The sequence below is a fragment of the Melitaea cinxia genome, chromosome 18 (assembly GCF_905220565.1).
Source record: "Melitaea cinxia chromosome 18, ilMelCinx1.1, whole genome shotgun sequence".
Lineage (NCBI taxonomy): Eukaryota > Metazoa > Arthropoda > Insecta > Lepidoptera > Nymphalidae > Melitaea > Melitaea cinxia.
In genome coordinates, this window is record NC_059411.1 from 10,310,990 (window position 1) to 10,333,747 (window position 22,758).

General features: G+C 33.2%; 1 protein-coding gene across 2 annotated transcripts in view; it reads left to right on the forward strand.

Annotated features, from left to right (window-relative positions):
• The first annotated feature begins 2,798 nt into the window (after positions 1 to 2,798).
• LOC123662047 (hypoxia-inducible factor 1-alpha) overlaps positions 2,799 to 22,758 on the forward strand; it is a 127,258-nt gene continuing 107,298 nt past the window's right edge. Inside the window, exon 1 of one of the 2 annotated variants that reach the window (XM_045596937.1) lies at positions 2,799 to 3,108. In XM_045596937.1, the coding sequence (XP_045452893.1) occupies positions 3,062 to 3,108 (47 nt within the window). In that variant the 5' untranslated portion in view covers positions 2,799 to 3,061. Of the gene's footprint in view, positions 3,109 to 21,683; positions 22,659 to 22,758 lie in introns of those variants that run through there. The other variant, XM_045596936.1, reaches the window with a different exon arrangement.

The following is a 22,758-nucleotide window of genomic DNA, read 5'->3' on the forward strand; positions in this document are numbered from 1 at the left end:
AAATGTTTCGATTTTAAACTTTTTATTATTGGAAATGAGCTTACATGAAAACAGTTTTTAGTTATTATAGGTTGCTAAATAATTATATTTGCCCGCAAATTAAATAAAACCGACTTCAATTACATCGCCAAGTAATACAACGTAAGTAGATGACAAAATAGTCAAGTAAATACGCGTTATCAAAGATTACTCAAAAAGCTGTTATCAGATCTCGATGAAATTTAAATGTGACCACATGATAAACATCAGCTTTCGATTAAATTAAAAATCATCAAAATAGGTACACCCAGTAAAAAGTTATGCGGTATAATAAATACAACGTGGGTCGACGAAATAATAGTCAAGTAAAAACGCATTGTAGTTGTAGCAAGCAGTTGTTAGGTCTCAAATAAATTTAAGTGGGACCAAATGACACACACCACCTTTCGATTATAATTTTTTTTGTCGAAATCGGTCCACCCAAACAAAAGTTCTGAAGTAACATACATAAAAAAAATACAGTCGATATGAGAACCTCCTCCTTTTTTGGAAGTCGGTTAAAAACAGTAAAAGTATCAAATACAGTAAAATAATACTTTATGGTATATTTAGAGTTAGTTATATAGTATAAATATACTATATATTTATACTTTATACTTAACTCGTGGCCCGTATAGAGATTTTATGCGGCCCGTATAGAGATTTTATGCGGCCCGCCATGCCAAGAATTTTTAAATTTTCATAACTGTCAATTTTATTATAATAAGGCCACTCAAAATTCAATACTCGTACCATCAAGTCTTATTATTTTGGCTAGAATATCAAATTTTCAAAATTTTGCGGCTCTTTAGTAAAAAAAGTTGCTCACCCCTGGCCTAAAATATAACAAAACAATGAATGGTAAAATTGTTCCACTTTTATATGACTACAAAAAAGTTGAGTTTTTCTATTTACTTAAATTTGCCTTTACAAAATTTTGGGTACTTAGAAGTAATCGCTGAAAAAAAGGCGCGCGAAAATGAATCTAAGCTTCTACGCTCACACCAAGGCACACTTTTGGGTACCTGAGAGACTTTTGGGAAATAGGTATTTGAATAAAATGTTCCTGTCTCGCTGTATGCCGCCGCCGCGCCCCGAGCCATGATAGGGAAATCTGCAGCTCAGACCGTTTTAGGTAGATATAGTCGTCAAAAATAATAGGCCCGTTTTGACATACGTCATCGGGACGTAAATAATGAAGTAACCATACAACTCGGTATTCGATACTCACGATAAATCGCTTCAAGTTTGTAAGAGTATTTGATCGATTTGATTATGTAATGTAAAGTGCATTTGATTAAAATTTTGATCAGAAATTTAACTTAAACTTTAATATTGTAGGTAATTTGAAATAATACAATCGTACAAAAGGTTGATTTGTCTTTATTTTATATTTTTATATTGTTTTCTATAGTTTACACGAATTTTAATCATTTTAATGAAACAATTTTTTCGCATTTTATCGCGGTTTATTAGCCAAATCAAAATTTTATTTACGACTTTGAGTGCCAAGCCCCTTTTATTTCAGTAAATATCACGACACAACATTTAATTACGATTACAATCGAATGTGCACCCAATATCCGCCAACCCGCATTGGAGCAGCGTGGTGGATTAAGCTCTGATCCTTCTCCTACATAGGGAAAGAGGCTCAGTAGTGGGATATTACAGGCTGAAGCGTAAAATCGAATGTAGCTGGTAAAATTCAGTATTTAATTAGTCACAGCACTAGCGTTTAAAAAAAAGACTTAGAACGTAACGGTTTTTGAGACGTTTCGTAATAATTAGAAATTGCATGCTACTATAAAGTAAGCGTGAAAAAATACTCTCAATTATCATATTATTTAACGCGCCAAAAAATTTACGTGTGCTTTAAAAACTCTTTATCTTTTATATTTTCCTGTTTCTTACAGTTTCGTACCAAGCTACGTTCTTTATTTTGTGACTACTATAATATTATTGACCAAAACAGCATTTCGTAGTCGACTATTTTCTCCCCAAACATGCCTTTTTTTTGTATGTAATTAAAAAAACCTTCAGCTATACCTATGTTCTCGATTTTTTATAAATATGCGTATTTTTTTAATGAGTGTAATGAAAATGTATTACAAATTAGGCAATATTTTTAGATTTTGAAGACTCTTACTCCTTATGATAAGATAAAGAATATGATAAGATAAAGAATATGAATAAACCAAGACATGATCATGGCAGTTAAAGGTTTTATGTTACAAAAATATTTGATCTAATGTCATTATTCAGAGAGAAAACAGTCGATTACGTTTGTATGGAGAATGAGCCGGTATCCACTACGCCACTTTATTCAAATATGTTAATGGAGAGACATCTAGTGGTTGAATACTATTTCCATTTTACAAACTATTTAATAGATGGCGTTATTATTGCGATTGTAGAGACATCTATTGACACAACGTTAAATTTGGTTATATGTACTTAACTACTGCCCTCTGTTGACCTATTTACAACATGTAGAACGTCTATTACCTATGTACCATGGAGCTTCTAAGCTCCATGCTATTATACACAATAAAATCAAACAAGTTTTCCTTGTTTGAATTCTCACATTGTGATTGGCTATTATTACAAACTGAAGTATACGATATTTTGAAAGAATCATAATGTTGCCACCGTAAAACATTTAAAGATATATGGTTATTGAATGAATACATTATTTACGAAATTTTTGAAAATGATAATTCTACCTCGATAAATATTGAAACTTTTTGACTATTAAAAATACATATCGCTAAATTATTGTTTTTATACAGACAACTGGTAACACTATTTGTTCTGATCGTATCAAACTTAGCTGCTGCCACTACTACTGTGCAAGTTCACGACAACAAAGTATATTTGTTAGTGTAGTGTGCTATAAAATGACCTAGATTGTGATCTGTGAATCTATATTGTGATTAAAACATAAACAAATCAAAACATAAAAATCGTGACAAGCGATATGATACTCTCCTTGGCAGTGTTCTAAGATTGTGGTCATATCGTCAAGTTTCATAATAGTGTCACTATGATAAAATCAGAGATGGTTCCAAAGCCCGCAAATCAGAAAAGGAGGTGGGTATTATATTTTAAATGATTCCTCTTAACATTTCTATTTTGCTGTATTCAGCTAAAGATATCAGCTAGTTTCTAACCTCTATTCATATTTTCCTTCTATGGATCTCCCGTGTCCCTGTAATAACTTTCTCTTTATTATTTGCTGTGTATTCTTTTCAGTTTATTAATTATAAGTTTTATTTTTTGTTTCTTAAGCGTTTCGTTATGGAAATAATCTTTACATGTAGCATAAGTCTATATCTTTCGTGTTTATTAGAGACGAATGCGCGGACGTAACCAATGAAGATAATAACCTGTCATTCAGAACAAAAAACAGTTCCTAAACACCACGTTTATAAAATAATGTTATAGAAATGATATATGCATATAAAGAACAGTGTAGTATGTACATTAAATGTCATTGCATCTCATTGCATGGTCTATAATTAATAGTTCAGAGTAAGTAAATTTTTTTTTATGAATACTGCTACTGCTAGCACTGCATTTAAAAGTTTTTATTCTATAAACCTAGTATTTGCCATTAAACCAATCAATCAATCAACCTAGTATTTTATTTAATATGTAAAGTGTGTATTAGATAATTGTATCTTAAACAAATTCTTTAATATCGTCAAGCTACTAAAACGAAATGGAATGTGAGTCTATACTTAATAAACAGAATATAGTACAAATAAGTAACAATCTCTTGCAGAATTTTAAATAAAGTTGTTATAAATGTTACAATTGTTTAGGATATACTAAAAATAACTGAAAATATAGACACAGAAATAATAAAATACTTTTGTAAAACTTTTCAAAATTAAATATGACAATGAATAAAGAATTTACGACTTATGCTAATAAGACGGATAGTTGCCATTACCTTCTACAAGTTTCTAACAAATTTGTTCAATTCCTAACATTAGCAGTGCTTTTTACAAATGTACAATAAAATTTATATTTATATATGACTTTGTGCCATAAGAATTTGTTTTCAAGGTTAGGTTATTAGAATATAAAATGTACTGGATGCTTATAAGTTTCAAGACTTTTTTCACATAAGCTAGGCTTTGTGCTGTGGCATAACAAGTGTGATTAATCACATTCTAAATAGGTAACTAATTTAATATAAAAAGGTAATTTAACGTGTTGTCAACAAGTAACAGCAGATGGATATATGTTTTCTATAAGTGTGGTATAAGTATTAAATTCAGTGTCCACACGGGAATCAAACTAGGGATTCTGGAACAGAAAGTGAGGATAACCCAACCCCCAACAGTCTAGTTGAAATACAAAATATTTCTAAAAACAGAAGTAATATTACTAAATAAGGTGATAGTCAAAAAATGATGATAGGTTTGATTTTGAGATAAAATAAATAATATGTGCATATATCTAAAACTGGAGATAAACTCCTGATTAAATTGAATGAATAATATGGTTTTGATAAGATTGACAATACTAAGGGTAGGTATGATCATATTGTATACAACTAGCCTCTTAGTGCAATTTTGCAGTATTTCTGATTCCTGGTTTGTGTGGAGGTTTTTATTGAACCTTTGAGACTTATTTATAATACTAGCTGTGCCCGCAACTTCATCCGCATGGAATTTAACAAAATAGTTATTGTTCAGTTTGCAGTTATAAGAAAATTAAATTTCTAAAATAAAAGTAGCCTAAGTTACTCATTAGATCAGCTGTCTGCCATTGAAAGTCCCGTCAAAATCGGTCCAGCTGTTTAAGAGATTAGTTTTAATAAACAGACAAACATTGTGAGAAATATTATTTTGGTATATTATGTACTATGTATACATCCATATGCATTTAGTAAAAATTGGTTATTTTAATATTACAAACAGAAACTCCAATTTTATTTATTTATATAGATATATTTATTTATCAGTGCATTTTTTAACAAAAAATAAGTGCCTATATTTATTTACCTGTAATATAGGCAACTAAATACGTCCCTAATTAAAAACAAACAAACAACTGTGTATATGTTTAACTTATTTATTTATATCTATGATTGTAAATTGTCAGCCTCATTACTCTTACGTGTGTGTGTCTCTTTTATTCTTTTAAACATTATACTATCCAGAAAAAAGGTAAACAAATTTGTCAAAAAACATAATTTGATAAAGGTCCCTTGGAAGATTCTTCAATCCAAATCTGAGTAATTTTCATTTACGAATTTAGCATAGAAAAAAGCATGTCAACTTATTGCTAGTATCTGCTAAATAAGATTCTTATGTATATCATATAAATCGAAACAAATCACTTGCTTAATCATTATATCATTGTTATCTATATTTCGGACTGCGTGAACAGGATGTGCGATTTGCATTTTCATATGTCATACAAGACGTTAAAAAAGAACAAAATTATTGTGGTAAAAAGACACATTAAATTTTAAGAAGTTTCATTTATTATGTTTTTGATCAAAACAAATCAAGCTTTTCTAATTCAAATCTTTGATATTTTTCATTATTTATATCTTTGTTTTCCAATGAGTGTACACGTATGTCTTCATACTAATACATAATGTAAATTATTAATTACTTTTTTTTCTGAAAAAAAAACAATAATTTACATTGAATAAAAAATTCTGCTCTGAATCATTAATATTTATTGAATAAGGATATAAAAATAACACATACATATACACCTGTAACAAATATTTGTATGAACTATACAAACATTTAAATACATTATTTTTCTCACGATGTTGCTCTTTCAGATATGTTTTACAAAGTTAGACTAATTTTCTTCTAAAAAAATACTACATAAAATTATGGAAATAAATGTATGAATCTATCTCATTCCTGGATACATATTTCAGAACTTAGTTATGTTGAATTTATATAAGTACTTCAAAAAGATGTGACAAATTATTATTTTACATCTCTCATGTTCGGTAAGTAGGCTCTTATTACCTCCAAATGGGGCTTGCAAGTGACTAATTAGCGCTCTAGTGTAATAATGTAGTAGAAAAGCCTTAGGGCGGTAAGTAATTAAAAAAAAAAAACACTTTTTTCTTTCAAAAAGTTCGCGTACATCTAACCATCGTATTGGCAATAGACATCATACATTCAGCCCAATGACCAAAGAGGTCGCTTTGCTATTCAGCCTTGTCTTCGTGTGAGTATAATAGTCATGAATTTTAAATATCGAACGGCGAAGCTCACTTTTGATCTTGGAAAAAAAAGTTCTTTACTTGATTCTTTTTAATGACTTTTTAATGTAAAATTGTAAAATTGTGCTGAGTGGCTACGGCACCAAAGAATATAACCACCCCCTCTCTTCCCGTGGGTGTCGTAAGAGGCGACTAAAGGATAACAAGGTTCCACTACCACCTTGGAACTTAAAGCCGACCGATGGCGGGATAACCATCTAACCACAGGCCGAAGACGGGCAGCAGTGTCTTAGGTGCGACAAAGCCAGCCCCGCGGTCACCAACCCACCTGCCCAGCGTGGTAACTATGGGCAACACACATGAGTTCACGTATTTTTGGCGTGAACTTGTGGAGGCCTATGTCCAGCAGTGGACTGCAATAGGCTGGAATGATAATGTAAAATTAATCTTTTTTAATTTAATTAAATCACAATCTCAAACTATTAACATACACAAAAAACACCTGTTCTTAAAATTTGAAAACTGTTCTCATTTCACTATAAATTTCAACAAATAAAAGGTTTTTATTCTTGTAATGCCGATTTTTTTCTACTTACCTCACAATCGAGATGTAAAGCAGAATAGTTAGCTCGGGTGTAAGCATCAATTCCACCCTCTAACTATAGGCGCTTGACTACTAATCTACTATTATATCGAACCTCAAATTCACTGTCCTTAATAATTAGCATGACCATTAAGATTTATTTTCTAACTTATACAAATTCAGCTGAATTATGTGTCATAAAATATTCTTATTTGCATGTTTAATTATATAGCTTTCTATGTAAATTACAACTTGACCAACGGGTCATTGCTTAAGATATATTCTTCCAAGAATTTCTGTCTCCGTCTGATAAAAATTTCCTGTTTGCATCGTAACTGCGATTTACGTAGTTTACATAATATTAATACTGCCTGACTTAGTAACAACGCATTATTAGTTAATCGAAGTAGTAGGTACATTGATCATTTATTCGACTACTACGTAAGTGTTTTTTTTACGTAGATGTATATTAAAGTTCCTCGGTTTTCCTCGTTTGTGAGCAAACATCTTTTTTTCTACTCTTTCATCCCCTTAACCGGTAACCTGTCATGCTATAATTATTTATTGCGTCAGGTGATAAACATACAAGTTACTCCTTTGTTGCGTATTATTTCCATATTCACGCACACTTCGCACACACACTCCACACATACATACATACACAACTTAAACCGTTATGATTCCAAGGAGAAAAGTTCGTTATTTAAATACAACGATTCACTTCAATCGTGTTTGTTCTTTGTTGTAATTTGGTATCTTTGTATAGTTAAGTCGATATAAAATCTTGTGTTATTACTGAGAAGTCATGTTTGAGTCAGTATGATTATTTACTATGGCGATTGCTTGTTCGATCCCCGCACATGACAAACATTTGTATTGGCCATACAGATGTTTGCCTCGGTCTGGGTGTTTGTGCAGTCCTTGTGGGTCTCTCCACCGGCGGGTCTCCTCACCGTGCCTCGGTGAGCATGTTGGGGAGACCCGTCGGTCCCGGTTGTTATCATGTACATTTGATAACGATCGTTACTCGTAGTAGGGAATATATCCGCCAACCCGCATTGGTGCAGCGTGGTGGACTAAGGTCTGATCCTTCTCCTACATGGGGAAAGAGGCCTATGACCAGCTGTGGGATATTACAGGCTGAAGCGATTCTTTATCACTCTTGATTTAAAATAATGCTTTAACGTGTTTGGTACATGTGTAAGTAGTCTCTATTATGAGTGCTAAGAAACAGTGTCTTCTTTATCTATACTAATAATATTATAAAGCTCAAGAGTTTGTTTGTTTGAACGCACTAATCTCAGAAACCACTGGTCCAATTTGAAAAAATCTTTTAGTGTTAGATAGCTCATTTATCGAGAAAGGTTATAGGCTATATAAAATCACGCTAAGCCCAATATGAGAGGAGCACCAATGAAGAATGTTTCAAAATCGGGGGTCCTTTTTTCCTTTTAAGAGCTTCCGCTGCGTGCGCTGCGGAAACAGTTAAAAGTTTCGCAAAAATCATGTATAAATTGTTCCCCTTTAAAAGTTCTAAAAAAAGCGGCATATGTCTATCTTTAAAGGTATATTTTTATGTTGGATAGTCTATTTATTATATATTAAAGAATTGATAAAAGCGTGATGTTACCAATAGGAGCGAATAATCAGTGGAAAATGTTGCAAAAACGGGAAAATTATTTATATTTGAAGGCTTCCGTTGCGTGCTCTGTGAACGGTTCAAGTTACCCAAAAAATATGTATGAAAGAATTATTCCTCTTTAAATGATCTAAAAAAATTGTCCACGACAGTATATCTATCTTTTAAGATTGACTTACTATAACCTTTTTATGGTAATCAAATTTGGTCGAAATTAATGCATTAATACCAATTATTTGCCAAAGAATTTTATCAACATATTATTAATCCTTATCCAAATAAATGTATTGTTGATTAAAAGTATTTAATTGTAAACAAAATTGTTCTTGTACTTTCAATTAAGAAGATAATACAATTTTAAAATCACTCCGCAACAAAATTAAAACGCGCGCATGATGCGCAAGACAAGACGCTGTGCTGGCCGGCGGGTGAGGGGGAGGCAGGAAATATAGTTACCTACACGTCTATTGATAATGTAATGGATCAAGAAGATGCGGTCCATTACCCACAGGAGTTTCTTAATTCTTTGAACTCGAGTGGCCTTCCCCCACGTTCCCTCAAGTTAAAAATAGGTGCCCCAATAATTTTACTTAGAAATCTTAAACAACCAAATTTATTGTGTATCGGGACCCGACTTGAAGTCAAATTTCTGCCCAACAACGTTATCATAGCAATAGTTTTGACTGCTACAGCAGTTGGTCAAACAGTGCTTATACCTCGCATCCCAATGATTCCAAATGATTTACCTTTTAATTTTAAAAGAATCCAATTTCCCGTTAAGTTATATTTTGCCGTAACAATTAATAAATCACAGGGGCAAACATTTAAATATGTAGGAATCGATTTACGTCAAGACTGCTTTTCACACGGCCAACTATACGTCGCGTTGTCAATATCGGGTTGCGGAGAAAATCAGTATGTTCTTCTGCCACAAGAAAAAAAAACTAAAAATATCATTTACGCAGAAGTACTTTAAAATATATTCTTTTAAAAACTTCTTAATTGCGACATAATAACAGAAATTGACGCGGACGAAGTTGCGGGCAACAGCTAGTTTATTATATTTTTGGCGTCGAATTTTACCTGTCTTGTACATAATTGTTTCAAATTTTGTGTTGTGTGGTTTGGGCGTTGTGCTTGTGTATTATTGTGTGTGTTTCCGGACCCCCAACACAGGAGAAAATCCTACTAGGGGCCGTTGAGTGTAAAGCGTTTATTTATTTATTTATAAAATTTCACAATTCATTTCCATCAAATCCTGTTATTAATTATTGCGAAGTTTATCTCAGAAAAATTTAGTTTCGATATTTTTTTATTATAATAAATGTATATACATTTTGTCTATTTATATTGGCAGAGTTTGCTGCCCTATTCAATTTAAAAATCCGCTGCATCCTAATGTCAACCTGAACACGCTACTAATGTGACTAAAAATAAAGTGTTTTCAGCTTTATAGCGAAGGAATAACTTGAACGACAGTGAACCGTGTGTTAGTCAAATGGCTTAAATTAGTCTGGCGTTTAAATGTATATTTTTAAGAGCAGTACTATTAATTTTATTTAAAATGATTATTAAGTTTTCTACGAACACTAAATAAACGGATAAAGGATATAATTAAAATTACTTTTTTACACTGGAATTGTTCTTAATAAAATTTCCGAAATTCTTTTCTTAGATAGATTTACTTTCAACTACTAGTAACCGGTTACTATTAACCATTAGGTGATCCCTTTTTATGGTTGATAGTTTCAAATTCAGTCATGTCATTCGACATAAATTATTTTTCGCTTGTAAACATATTTATATACATTTTTCGTACAAATGAGATCACGGAAATGTAAACAGAAGTTAAAGACTCTTTGTTACGCAATTGACAGTTTTCCAGCCAATCTTGAATCAGGTCAATGAAAATAGCTTTCAGCACTCTAATGTTGGTGCTAATGATGACCGTTTGCTATAATAATTCTGTGTTATATCGCTTCAGCCTGTAATATCCCATTGCTGAGCATAGGCCTCTTTCCCCATGTAGGAGAAGGATCGGAGTTTAATCCACCACGCTGCTCCAAAGCGGGTTGGCGGATATATTCCCTACTATGAGTAACGATCGCTATCAGGTGTATATAATAGCAACCAGGACCGACGGCTTAACGCGCTCTCCGAGGCACGGGTGGGAGACCCACAAGGACTGCACAAACACCCAGACCACGGTAAACATCGGTATTGCCAATACAAATGTTTGTCATGTCCGGAGATCGAACGCGCAACCGCCAGTGCAACAGCTAGTAACAAACCACTGCTGTGACCTTTGCGCCACCGCGTCATCTCTATGTTCAAGTTGTAGGTTATTACCATTGATGTATAATTTATACATCAATGGTTATTACCGATCAACTAATATCAAGTGTATGGTAGTCGACATTGCAAACCTTAATGACTTGTTCTTTATTCGATTACTATAAGAGTATACTATCTATATATTATGCGTCAAATATTACGTTTAATTAAGATAATTATACAAATCTATACAGTTAATGTTTGTTTATGAGAACGCCAGTATTTGAAGATCTCCAAGTAATTATTTAATTTTGACTAATAATGTTTAATTTTAATCTACAATCAATATTACGAAATATAATAATTTAATATTTAGTTTGAACACAATTTTCAGAAAGAAGTACTTCTATAAATAAAATTATTGGGTTTGAACGTCTGTCTATTGGATGGAAAATCATAGGCTGTAAAAAAAAGCTCACTATGAGTGACATAAGCGAAGTATTTATAGTAAAAACAAGTGAAATCGCCCTGGTCACATTGCAGTGCTTAATGGACTTTGAACTACAAATTAAAGTGATGCAACGCATGATAATCACATAAATCAATCTAATAGATACCATTACAATATTTTTAATTACATTATTTTTAAATTTTGTTAATGGAATCCACTGTTTTATTGTTAATATGTTATTATAGTTGCCTGTTACGTTTCTCCTTCAACTTATTGACGGAAGTTAAGCGTAATCAGAAATTTATCCTCATATCAATATATGGTTAGTTTAATCGAATGCATATATTACGTAAAAGACATACAAATGAGTACATGTGAAAAACATGGTGTAAAACGACAATGTACGCTAGCTGACCGAATAGAGGTAGTGTATCTTTCGAATTATCGAAGCTTTAATTTTAAACGCTCGAACTTTGAATATTGAAAAATTGTTTAAAATTTGCAATTTTACTCCGTTATTTTCTTGATTTTTCATTTCGTTACAACCAAACAAAAGTATTAGAAGATTTAAAAAAAAAAATTAAATCGCTCAAAATGTTCACAAGCTATGGCGTCACCAAAATAGGGATTTACTTTTATATATATATCTCTTTAAAAAAACGTAAAAACTTTATTTATGTTTAGGAAGTCTCTTATACTACTTTAACAGCTTTACATCCGTAACTAAGGAAATCAGCTTTTTGTCAATATTTTTTGTTTACAAAATCAAGGTTGCTTTATTTTTTTGTGTTCATGAACGAGGTAAATGAAATATTTATAAATAAATGTAAAGTTATGAGTAATTGTGTGACGATAAATGTGATAAATACCACAATTAGATAGTTAAAACTTTTGTTCAATGAGATCACCAAAAAGTAAAATTTTAAATAATTGTAGTGACCCATTAAAAACTTAATCCATTCGTATACATTATACAGTAATGTTTTCAAGTGCACAACAATACATATACAAATACACACAGTTTGTTTACGTACTCGAGATGCATACAATTTTAGACGGATTCCAAACGTTGTATGCTATGAATAATACAAAATTTTAACGCGAACTGGTAAATAGTCTAACTATAATTATTAGTCTGTAACTGTAACGAAATAGTATGAAAATATTGTTCTTTCGAATTTAAAAGTATTATCAATACATCTATACAAATAAATAAAATTGGAGTGTTTGTTTATAATATTAAAATAACCGCTTTTTACTAAATGCATATGGATGTATACACGGTACATATACCAGAATAACATTTTTTACAATTTCTGTCTGTCTGTTTGTTCCGGCTAATCTCTGAACAGGCTGGACCGATTTTGACGTGACTTTCACTGGCAGATAGCTGATGTCATAAGGAGTAACTTAGGGTACTTTGATTTTAGATTTTTTTTATAACTGCGAACTGAACAATAATTATTTTGTTAAATTCCAAGCGGACGAAGTCGCGGGCACAGCTAGTCTTAATATATATAAATCTCGTGTCACAATGTTTGTCCGCGATGAACTCTTAAACTACTTAACCGATTTTAATCAAATTTGCACACCGTGTGCAGTTTGATCCAACTTGAAAGATAGGGTATATTTTGTTTTGATATATGTAATTATTATATTTAAGAAAAAAAATAAGGCGATACGAAGTTTGCCAGGTCAGCTATAATTTATAAATCTTAGTGTCTTAAAAATATTTTATTCAATTGTTTTCAGTTCTTAACAGTTTTATCTTGTTCGTCTTAAAATACGTGAAGATGTAGGTGCCTAATTTAGTATTCATTGACGCAAAGATAAGCCATCTGTGAGTTGTTGTGGAATAATTTTAATCCGCTATCGTATTCTCTTCGATAAGTATAAACATTGCATAAACTTTTTCACAATATAAATAGAAAACTACTTGTCTTCGTTGACAAAAAATTATTTGCTTAAACCAGAATTTCTTTTTTAAGTCGCGTTACTACACTCATGCAAATTCATCAGATAAGAATAAATGACCGTCTTTAGCAACTATTTAAAAAAAAAAAAACTTTAAGTATATGATTACGCTACTTTTTTAATACTTTCTTGTTAATATTAAGTAATAAACTTATTACATTTTTATTTATTTATTTATAAGTACTTTATTGCAAACATACAAGTACATTAAAAAAACATTTTGAATAAAGTGCAAAGGCGGTCTTATCACTGATAGTGATTTCTTACAGACATCCTGTCTATAAAGGTAACATTAGTAACAAATAACAGGCACACGGTGCAATTTATTATATACATAGTATATCAGTAGTATATAGTTTATTATATACATATATACAGCATATACAATACACCAAAAACTATATTTATATTTATATAAACGTACACATACAAATATTTACATAATAATATGCAAAAAAATAAATCCATTCATATATTGTACATAAACAAACAATTATTTGCTAAAAATAATATATCATACAATGAATTGTTAAGAGCCATTTCACAATTTTACGCTCTGCAAGTTTAGGTAAATTTGGTCGCATCGCGCGAGTCGTACGAGCCGCGCGATCTTTGTGCTAGTACGTATAGTGTGACAACCAAAAGACCATCTTGATCATTTTCTGATGTATAATAAAAATTATAACTATGGTATAAAATGTTTTTTACATAGTTAATTTGTTAAAAATTTCAAGTATGTTATATAACAACAGTCAATAAATTTAAAATAAAAATAAAAAATCAATTTTATGAAACAATTTTTTTTTAATTGATTTAGTTTTTCCAGTTTACGAATGAATCTAATATTTACGATATGAATAAAATAGCATTTTGTGACATGGACACCGACAAATATATTAATTAACAAATAACAAGACAAACAGATTGAAATGCCTATTTGTATTGATAATGTGAGAAAAGAAAATTAAATTATACATTTGTTTACAGAAATTATTATTATATTATTTTACAGTCATTTTCGTAATATGTTTATTTTATTTATATTTTATTATAAAAGTATCAAATGCGGTTTATCCGCTATAACAGCAGGCGCTTGGCGCGGGTGTGCGAAAGAGACGGCTGCGAGGAATTTGGCGTGGACCTTAAGAGCCATTTCACAATTTTACGCTCTGCAAGTTTAGGTAAATTTGGTCGCATCGCGCGAGTCGTACGAGCCGCGCGATCTTTGTGCTAGTACGTATAGTGTGACAACCAAAAGACCATCGTGATCATTTTCTGACGTATAATAAAAATTATAACTATAGTATAAAATGTTTTTTACATAATTAATTTGTTAAAAATTTCAAGTATGTTATATAACAACAGTCAATAAATTTAAAATAAAATTAAAAAATCAATTTTATGAAACAATTTTTTTAAATTGATTTAGTTTTTTCAGTTTACGAATGAATCTAATATTTACGATATGAATAAAAAAGCATTTAATGACATCGACACCGACAAACATATTAATTAACAAATAACAAGACAAACAGATTGAAATGCCTATTTGTATTGATAGTGTGAGAAAAGAAAATTAAATTATACATTTGTTTACAGAAATTATCATTATATTATTTTACAGTCATTTTCGTAATATGTTTATTTTATTTATATTTTATTATGAAAGTATCAAATGCGTTTTATCCGCTATAACAACAGGCGCTTGGCGCGTGTGAGCGAAAGAGACGGCTGCGCAGAATTTGGCGTGGACCTTACCTCTAAGAGCGCTAGCGCTCGACTGATTTACTGGGCTTGATGCGTGGTAATATATACTATCTTTTTATTATTTAATATAAAATGTATTAAAAATGATTACATCTTTTAATTTTTTTTTTTTGTATTCCTTAATGATGTAAGTTTACTTTGATGAAGATAGTTCGTTAGAATTTCTTAGTTTTCTAAGAAAAATATCGCTTTTAAAATTGTACTTATATGGAAAATATTCGTAACTTTAATTTTTATTTATCGTTTAATAGAGATACAAATGGAATAAAAATCTGCGATAGTGCGCAACAAAATTATATTCCACATATTATGATATTTTTTTAAAATGGTTTCAACGTAGAGGTTATTGAAAAGTAGGACTTCAAAGTATACATTGCGACCGTTGACCCAGGGAGGAGGCTGATGAAAAGGTTAATAATTTTATACACATAATATAAATCAAAATTCTGATCTGACTATGGACTACAACAAAGGTTGCTCTATTATATTTCAAGAATATAAATTACATTATTGCATCCAACACTGAGATTAACAACGTCAAAATATTACAATTTCGCGGATTGTTACCGTTTTTTGTGAAATGGCTCTTAATAACTAGGTAGTTTTAACTAGGTTGTTACTAAATTAGGTAGTTATTGTTCAGTTATTGGTTAGTTAAAAAAAAATTAAAAAAAAAACTAAAATAAAAGTAGCCTTAGTTACTCCTTATTACATTAGCTATCTGCCTGTGAAAAACCCGGCAAAATTGGTCCAGCTGTTTCAAAGATTAGCCGGAACAGACAGACAGACAAAAATTATAAAAATGTTATTTTCGTGTGTACCGTGTATACATGCAAATGAATTTGGTAAAAAGTGGTAATTTTAATTTTAGAAACAGACACTCCAATTTAATTTATTTGTATACGTAGATATGTCGATAGATACTGTCTTTTGACACTTCGTTTAAAAATACCTATCGACTGCGCGTGGCAAATGTCTCGCGGGAGGGTATTCCACAGTTTTACAGCTTTAACACAAAGACTCACTGTAGCATTTTTAACCGACTTCCAAAAAAGGAGGAGGTTCTCAATTCGACTGTATTTTTTTTTTTTTTTTTTTATGTATGTTACATCAGAACTTTTGACCGGGTAGACCGATTTCGACAAATTTTGTTTTAATCGAAAGGTGGTGTGTGCTAATTGGTCCCATTTAAATTTATTTGAGATCTAACAACTACTTTTCGAGTTATATCTAATAATGCGTTTTTACTTGACGCTTTTTTCGACGACCTACGTTGTAATATACCGCATAACTTTCTAGTGGATGTACCGATTTTGATAATTCTTTTTTTGTTGGAAAGGGGATATCCCTAGTTTGGTATTGTGATAAGGAAACCAGGATCTGATGATGGGATCCCAGAGAAATCGAGGGAAACTCTCGAAAATCCGTAATAACTTTTTACTGGGTGTACCGATTTTGATAATTTTTAATTTATTCGAAAGCTGATGTTTATCATGTGGTCACATATAAATTTTATCGAGATCTGATAACTACTTTTTGAGTAATCTTTGATAACGCGTAGTTACTTGACTATGTTTTCCTCGATCTACGTTGTATTACTTGTCGATGTAATTGAAGTCGGTTTTTTTTTTTTTCGTTTGCGAGCAAACACAATTATTATTTGAATAGTTTAACTTAGAATTTAAGTATAATATTAAGTCACGCAAATGAGATAAAAATTAAAACTTAAATTTACAACAACATGGCTACTGACAACATTATCCAACTTAATACTCGTATAATAATCGTCACACTAAGTATTCATGAAAATATGTTTAACAAACACTTGATAATAATTATAAATGTAATATAATTTAATCATAGCGGTGTATATAATTAAATCCTTGTAATACATTATTATATATATTTTTTCTGTGTGTGTATATATGTATATGTTGTGTGTGTGTGTGTGTGTGTGTGTGTGTGTGTGTGTGTGTGTGTGTGTGTGTGTGTGTGTGTGTGTGTGTGTGTGTGTGTGTGTGTGTGTGTGTGTGTGTGTGTGTGTGTGTGTGTGTGTGTGTGTGTGTGTGTGTGTGTGTGTGTGTGTGTGTGTGTGTGTGTGTGTGTGTGTGTGTGTGTGTGTGTGTGTGTGTGTGTGTGTGTGTGTGTGTGTGTGTGTGTGTGTGTGTGTGTGTGTGTGTGTGTGTGTGTGTGTGTGTGTGTGTGTGTGTGTGTGTGTGTGTGTGTGTGTGTGTGTGTGTGTGTGTGTGTGTGTGTGTGTGTGTGTGTGTGTGTGTGTGTGTGTGTGTGTGTGTGTGTGTGTGTGTGTGTGTGTGTGTGTGTGTGTGTGTGTGTGTGTGTGTGTGTGTGTGTGTGTGTGTGTGTGTGTGTGTGTGTGTGTGTGTGTGTGTGTGTGTGTGTGTGTGTGTGTGTGTGTGTGTGTGTGTGTGTGTGTGTGTGTGTGTGTGTGTGTGTGTGTGTGTGTGTGTGTGTGTGTGTGTGTGTGTGTGTGTGTGTGTGTGTGTGTGTGTGTGTGTGTGTGTGTGTGTGTGTGTGTGTGTGTGTGTGTGTGTGTGTGTGTGTGTGTGTGTGTGTGTGTGTGTGTGTGTGTGTGTGTGTGTGTGTGTGTGTGTGTGTGTGTGTGTGTGTGTGTGTGTGTGTGTGTGTGTGTGTGTGTGTGTGTGTGTGTGTGTGTGTGTGTGTGTGTGTGTGTGTGTGTGTGTGTGTGTGTGTGTGTGTGTGTGTGTGTGTGTGTGTGTGTGTGTGTGTGTGTGTGTGTGTGTGTGTGTGTGTGTGTGTGTGTGTGTGTGTGTGTGTGTGTGTGTGTGTGTGTGTGTGTGTGTGTGTGTGTGTGTGTGTGTGTGTGTGTGTGTGTGTGTGTGTGTGTGTGTGTGTGTGTGTGTGTGTGTGTGTGTGTGTGTGTGTGTGTGTGTGTGTGTGTGTGTGTGTGTGTGTGTGTGTGTGTGTGTGTGTGTGTGTGTGTGTGTGTGTGTGTGTGTGTGTGTGTGTGTGTGTGTGTGTGTGTGTGTGTGTGTGTGTGTGTGTGTGTGTGTGTGTGTGTGTGTGTGTGTGTGTGTGTGTGTGTGTGTGTGTGTGTGTGTGTGTGTGTGTGTGTGTGTGTGTGTGTGTGTGTGTGTGTGTGTGTGTGTGTGTGTGTGTGTGTGTGTGTGTGTGTGTGTGTGTGTGTGTGTGTGTGTGTGTGTGTGTGTGTGTGTGTGTGTGTGTGTGTGTGTGTGTGTGTGTGTGTGTGTGTGTGTGTGTGTGTGTGTGTGTGTGTGTGTGTGTGTGTGTGTGTGTGTGTGTGTGTGTGTGTGTGTGTGTGTGTGTGTGTGTGTGTGTGTGTGTGTGTGTGTGTGTGTGTGTGTGTGTGTGTGTGTGTGTGTGTGTGTGTGTGTGTGTGTGTGTGTGTGTGTGTGTGTGTGTGTGTGTGTGTGTGTGTGTGTGTGTGTGTGTGTGTGTGTGTGTGTGTGTGTGTGTGTGTGTGTGTGTGTGTGTGTGTGTGTGTGTGTGTGTGTGTGTGTGTGTGTGCACACATATATACGCGCGCGCGCGCGCGCGCGTATATATGTATACATATATATTTCAATGATTTAATGTTTTCTTTTGTGCGTCTACCTACTTTAATTTCTGTCTGTAACCGTTCCTTTTTGGGTGTGCTGGAAGAAATCTTCTACAGGTGTAAGCACATATCCATTATACGTGAGTCTCCATGACAAATATATTATTAAATTGTTAAATAAAGAAATAAAAATACAGTTCATAATTTTGAATGTATATTATTTAAATTTGTTTGCGCACATATCCATTATACGTGAGTCTCCATGACAAATATATTATTAAATTGTTAAATAAAGAAATAAAAATACAGTTCATAATTTTGAATGTATATTATTTAAATTTGTTTGCGCCGTAATATAATGTCAACAAAAACTTACTACACAAACAAATCCCAAGAAAACAAGTCTAATTGCTACACGTCGTCCTTGATGACGTAGTAATGTATTTAATATACTTACATGACAATATTTTTTCCTATATATTTCTAGGGTATAAAGTTTTAGAAAAAAATGGAAGCAAATTTCATCGAATAAAGGCCGGTTTTATAGAACGGTGGAATTTACTTTTCTTTTTGTTTTGTCGAATTTTTCTATTACTATTTAATATCATTTTTACTTTTCTGACTTCTATACTGAACTTAAATATGTATTACTATGACTATATATTAGTAGTTATTTAATATGGATTTTTTTACTCCGAGATTAAATAATTTTTAAATTGTAATTTAATTAAAAATAATAAATAGGAGAAAAATGCCATAAATCTAATAAAAAACTTCAACATTGACCGTACCCAAACAAGTCCACTATAATTAAGTCGAGAAAATTAGGTTGGTAGTTAAAAATTATGGCATAATTATATTAAATGAGGTACGATGTATTGTATGTAGACATACGAGTACTTTTTGAGTAATCTTTGATAACGCGTATTTACTTGACTATTTCTTCGTCAACCTAAGTGATTGAAATCGGTGTTTTTTTTTCGCTTGCGCGTAAGCAACATTTTTTTTATGTATGTTACCTCAGAACTTTTTGACTGGGTAGACCGATTTTGATGATTTGTTTTTTAAATAGAAAGGTGGTGTTGTCATTTTGTCCCATTTAAATTTAATTGAGATCTGACAAGTGCAAGTTATCACTAATTACAAATTCGTATAAATTACTTTACTATATTTTCGTCGATCCACGTTGTTATTATAACATAACTTTTTAACTGGGTGGATTGGGTTTTTTATTATTCATTTTTCATAAATACTGAATAATATTACTTAATTCTTAGTTGTACCTCCTCGACTTTTTTCCACTCTCCCAAGGTATTCCTACAGTAACCATGAATTTTCATGGGGATTTTTGCTACAAAACGGCTGGCCATGTGACGTTATATTCATTGACGTTATATTTTATCTGCGTCGCGATCTGACGACAATCCTCGGAGGGGACTTGTCACTGCCGAGCGTTTTCACCGCGATGCTCGGCGACTACGAGTCCTGGAAGGCGATGGTCTCCTTCTGCGAGACAGTAATGTCTCAGAAGGAGAATGACGAGTTGATGAGAGAGGAGGCCGCCGACGAGGCCTCCGTCCGCAGGGGAAGAATGGGAGTGTGTAGGAGGTGCTACTTAATGCACCTCCAGTAACGCTCCTGTGCCCGTGTCGACCGGGATGGGAACCCGGTCCTGCTAGACACAAAGTTGTCGGGATTGTTTAGAAGTTAGCCGGACAGTCCCCATGGAGGAGAAGTCTGGCCTTTTCGCCGAGGCCAGCCTGTCGCTGGAGGGATCCTGTTACCTGCAGATCCGGGACCCTTCAATTAAAGCGGCTGAAGGCTCCCGCAGAGGTTTTGGTCGGTATTGCACCCCCAAGTGCTGAAGCCGACATACGGTCTAGGAATGCCTACCCGGGCATCCTGGATATCAGCCGTAAATGATTTGCCCTGCGATACCAAAAAAAAAGTGACGTTATATTACTTGGAAGATAGAATACTGTTAACAGGTTAAACGCTGGCTTGATTTTTTAGTTTTTCTCTTTGGGCCAAGGAGATATTATGTAGTCGACACACAATTTTTCCGTTGATGCCGCGAGGGACACCACATGACCACGAGCCAGAGACAACTTAAAAATATGACTTAGAAAAATATGTCATTTAGTGTAAAGTAAAATAAGTAAGATCTTTAAGAATGGGTATGGTAGTGCAATAAAAACTTATCATACATATTTTGATAAATATGGTATGGAAAATAAGGTCTTTTTGGACTAAATAAGTGAGGCCCAACAGGTTTCCCCCATGGCGTCCAACGTGTTAAGGAGTATTTACACGAAGTCCCATTCCAAAGTCACTTTCCCACCTCGGACCCTCCTTGTTAATTAGTTAACTAATCCAGAAAACATTCATGCCAAAAAAATTACATAAGATGGACTAATCGACAAACTATTAAATTTTAAATACTTTGCCAAATCATCATCAGTTCAGCCTATCGCGACGCGGATTGGTGACCGCAGGGCTAGCTTTGTCGCACCGAAGACGCTGCTGCCCGTCTTCAACCTCTGTATTTCAAAGCCAGCAGTTGAATGGCTATCACACCACCGGTCAGCTTTTTAAGTTCCAAGGTGGTAGTAGAATTGTGTTATCCCTTAGTCGCCTCTTACGTCACCCTCGGGAAGAGAGGGGATAGCATTCTTTACTGCCGTAACCACACAGCAGGCCACCAAATCATAGAAACCATTTATGTAAAAAAAATACATAATAGTTAAAATCCAAAAATATCACAAGCTTACCATGTATAGAAATGTCAACGACTATAGAGTTCATTATTTATATACTTACTTCAAATGAAACCAATTAGTCAACTAGTGTGACGTGTTTTATGTATTTGCGTCGGCATTGTGTATACCATCTCTGGTAACTTGCCACTTAATTAAGTCTTCGTAACTCGTAAATGACATTTACGGTCTCGTTATAGCTATTAGCTTCATCTCATCCGCTCAAAACTTAGATTTTTTTTTTTGTGTTTTTGTTCATACTGTTGAACCCTTAAAGACTATACAGTACATTGTTGCCTTTAAAAACTACATAGCGCTAAAATTAACCCTTGTTAATTTTATGAATTTTACTTTCCATCATTACTAATATCGAAATCGAACTATTTAAGATTATATTTTTTACTAGAGATTAATCTGTAACCATGAACTTATGAAGCACATACAATTTTACAAACTAACTTTACAACGTCCTTTACGATCGATATTTCAGACTGAAATTATTTTAAAAACTTTCGTAATAAAACCATTTTTCTTTATTTCGCAATTTTCCAACACAATTTTATTTCATGTCATATTTATTTTTTATAGATACCAGATTGATATAATACCTATTACGTTTCTTGATAAAAAATTGATAATTTTTAATGTGATATAGACGTTTATAGTTAAAAAAGCAATATACATATGTACGTACTTGTTGTATAATTTGATTTTCTCGTTATTAACATTTCAATAAATCAATGAATATATTACAGTTGGGCTATATTAAATTATTTTGTAAGTCTATAAGTATCTATTTATTACAATTTCTGTTATTTTTCGGAAATCATTATCAAACTGAAATACAATTAAAATCTTCTCATCTCAACAAATCATCAATAAAGTTATATTGTATTTAATAATTGAACTCAGAAAGGGTCGAAATTAATCGTAAATGTTATCATGTTAGTATGGGTATCAATTTCTGCTACTATGTGTGCTGTAGCAACCGAGATAAGTAGATCTCTCCTGCTATCAGTTGCTCGCCGATTATGTAGCTCGATGGACTGTTTTGTAATTTTCTTTACCTTAAGAACAAAGTATTTATTATGTTAGTGAACGGGGAGCCTCTTTACGAGCGATGCCCAGTGGTAGGCGGCTTCGAAGAAACGGGATGGAATGTGCAGTGTCCTGTGTCTAATCAATGGTCGAGACCGCCAGTGAACAACTTGTGCAATTACGATGTCTACAATGGCTACAGTGATTTAGCAGTACAATGTTACACTAGGAACTGTTACGTACAAGACAATCCACCACAGTACTATCAACAGAGGGTGGTTTACCAACCACCAAGTTTTCAATCGGAGCTACCGTGCCGTCAAAGTCAGGAATGGGACTATACTAGCATGTGCTATAATGTTGATGGGCAACCGTGCCAATACACGAATGTCGTCGACCTAGAAGACTTTATGTAAGTCACGTAACTTATCGTATGATCGTTTGATTGGCGTGAAATTTTTAAAATACTATCCATTACAAAAGAAATTGATACAAATAATGTATTATAAGAT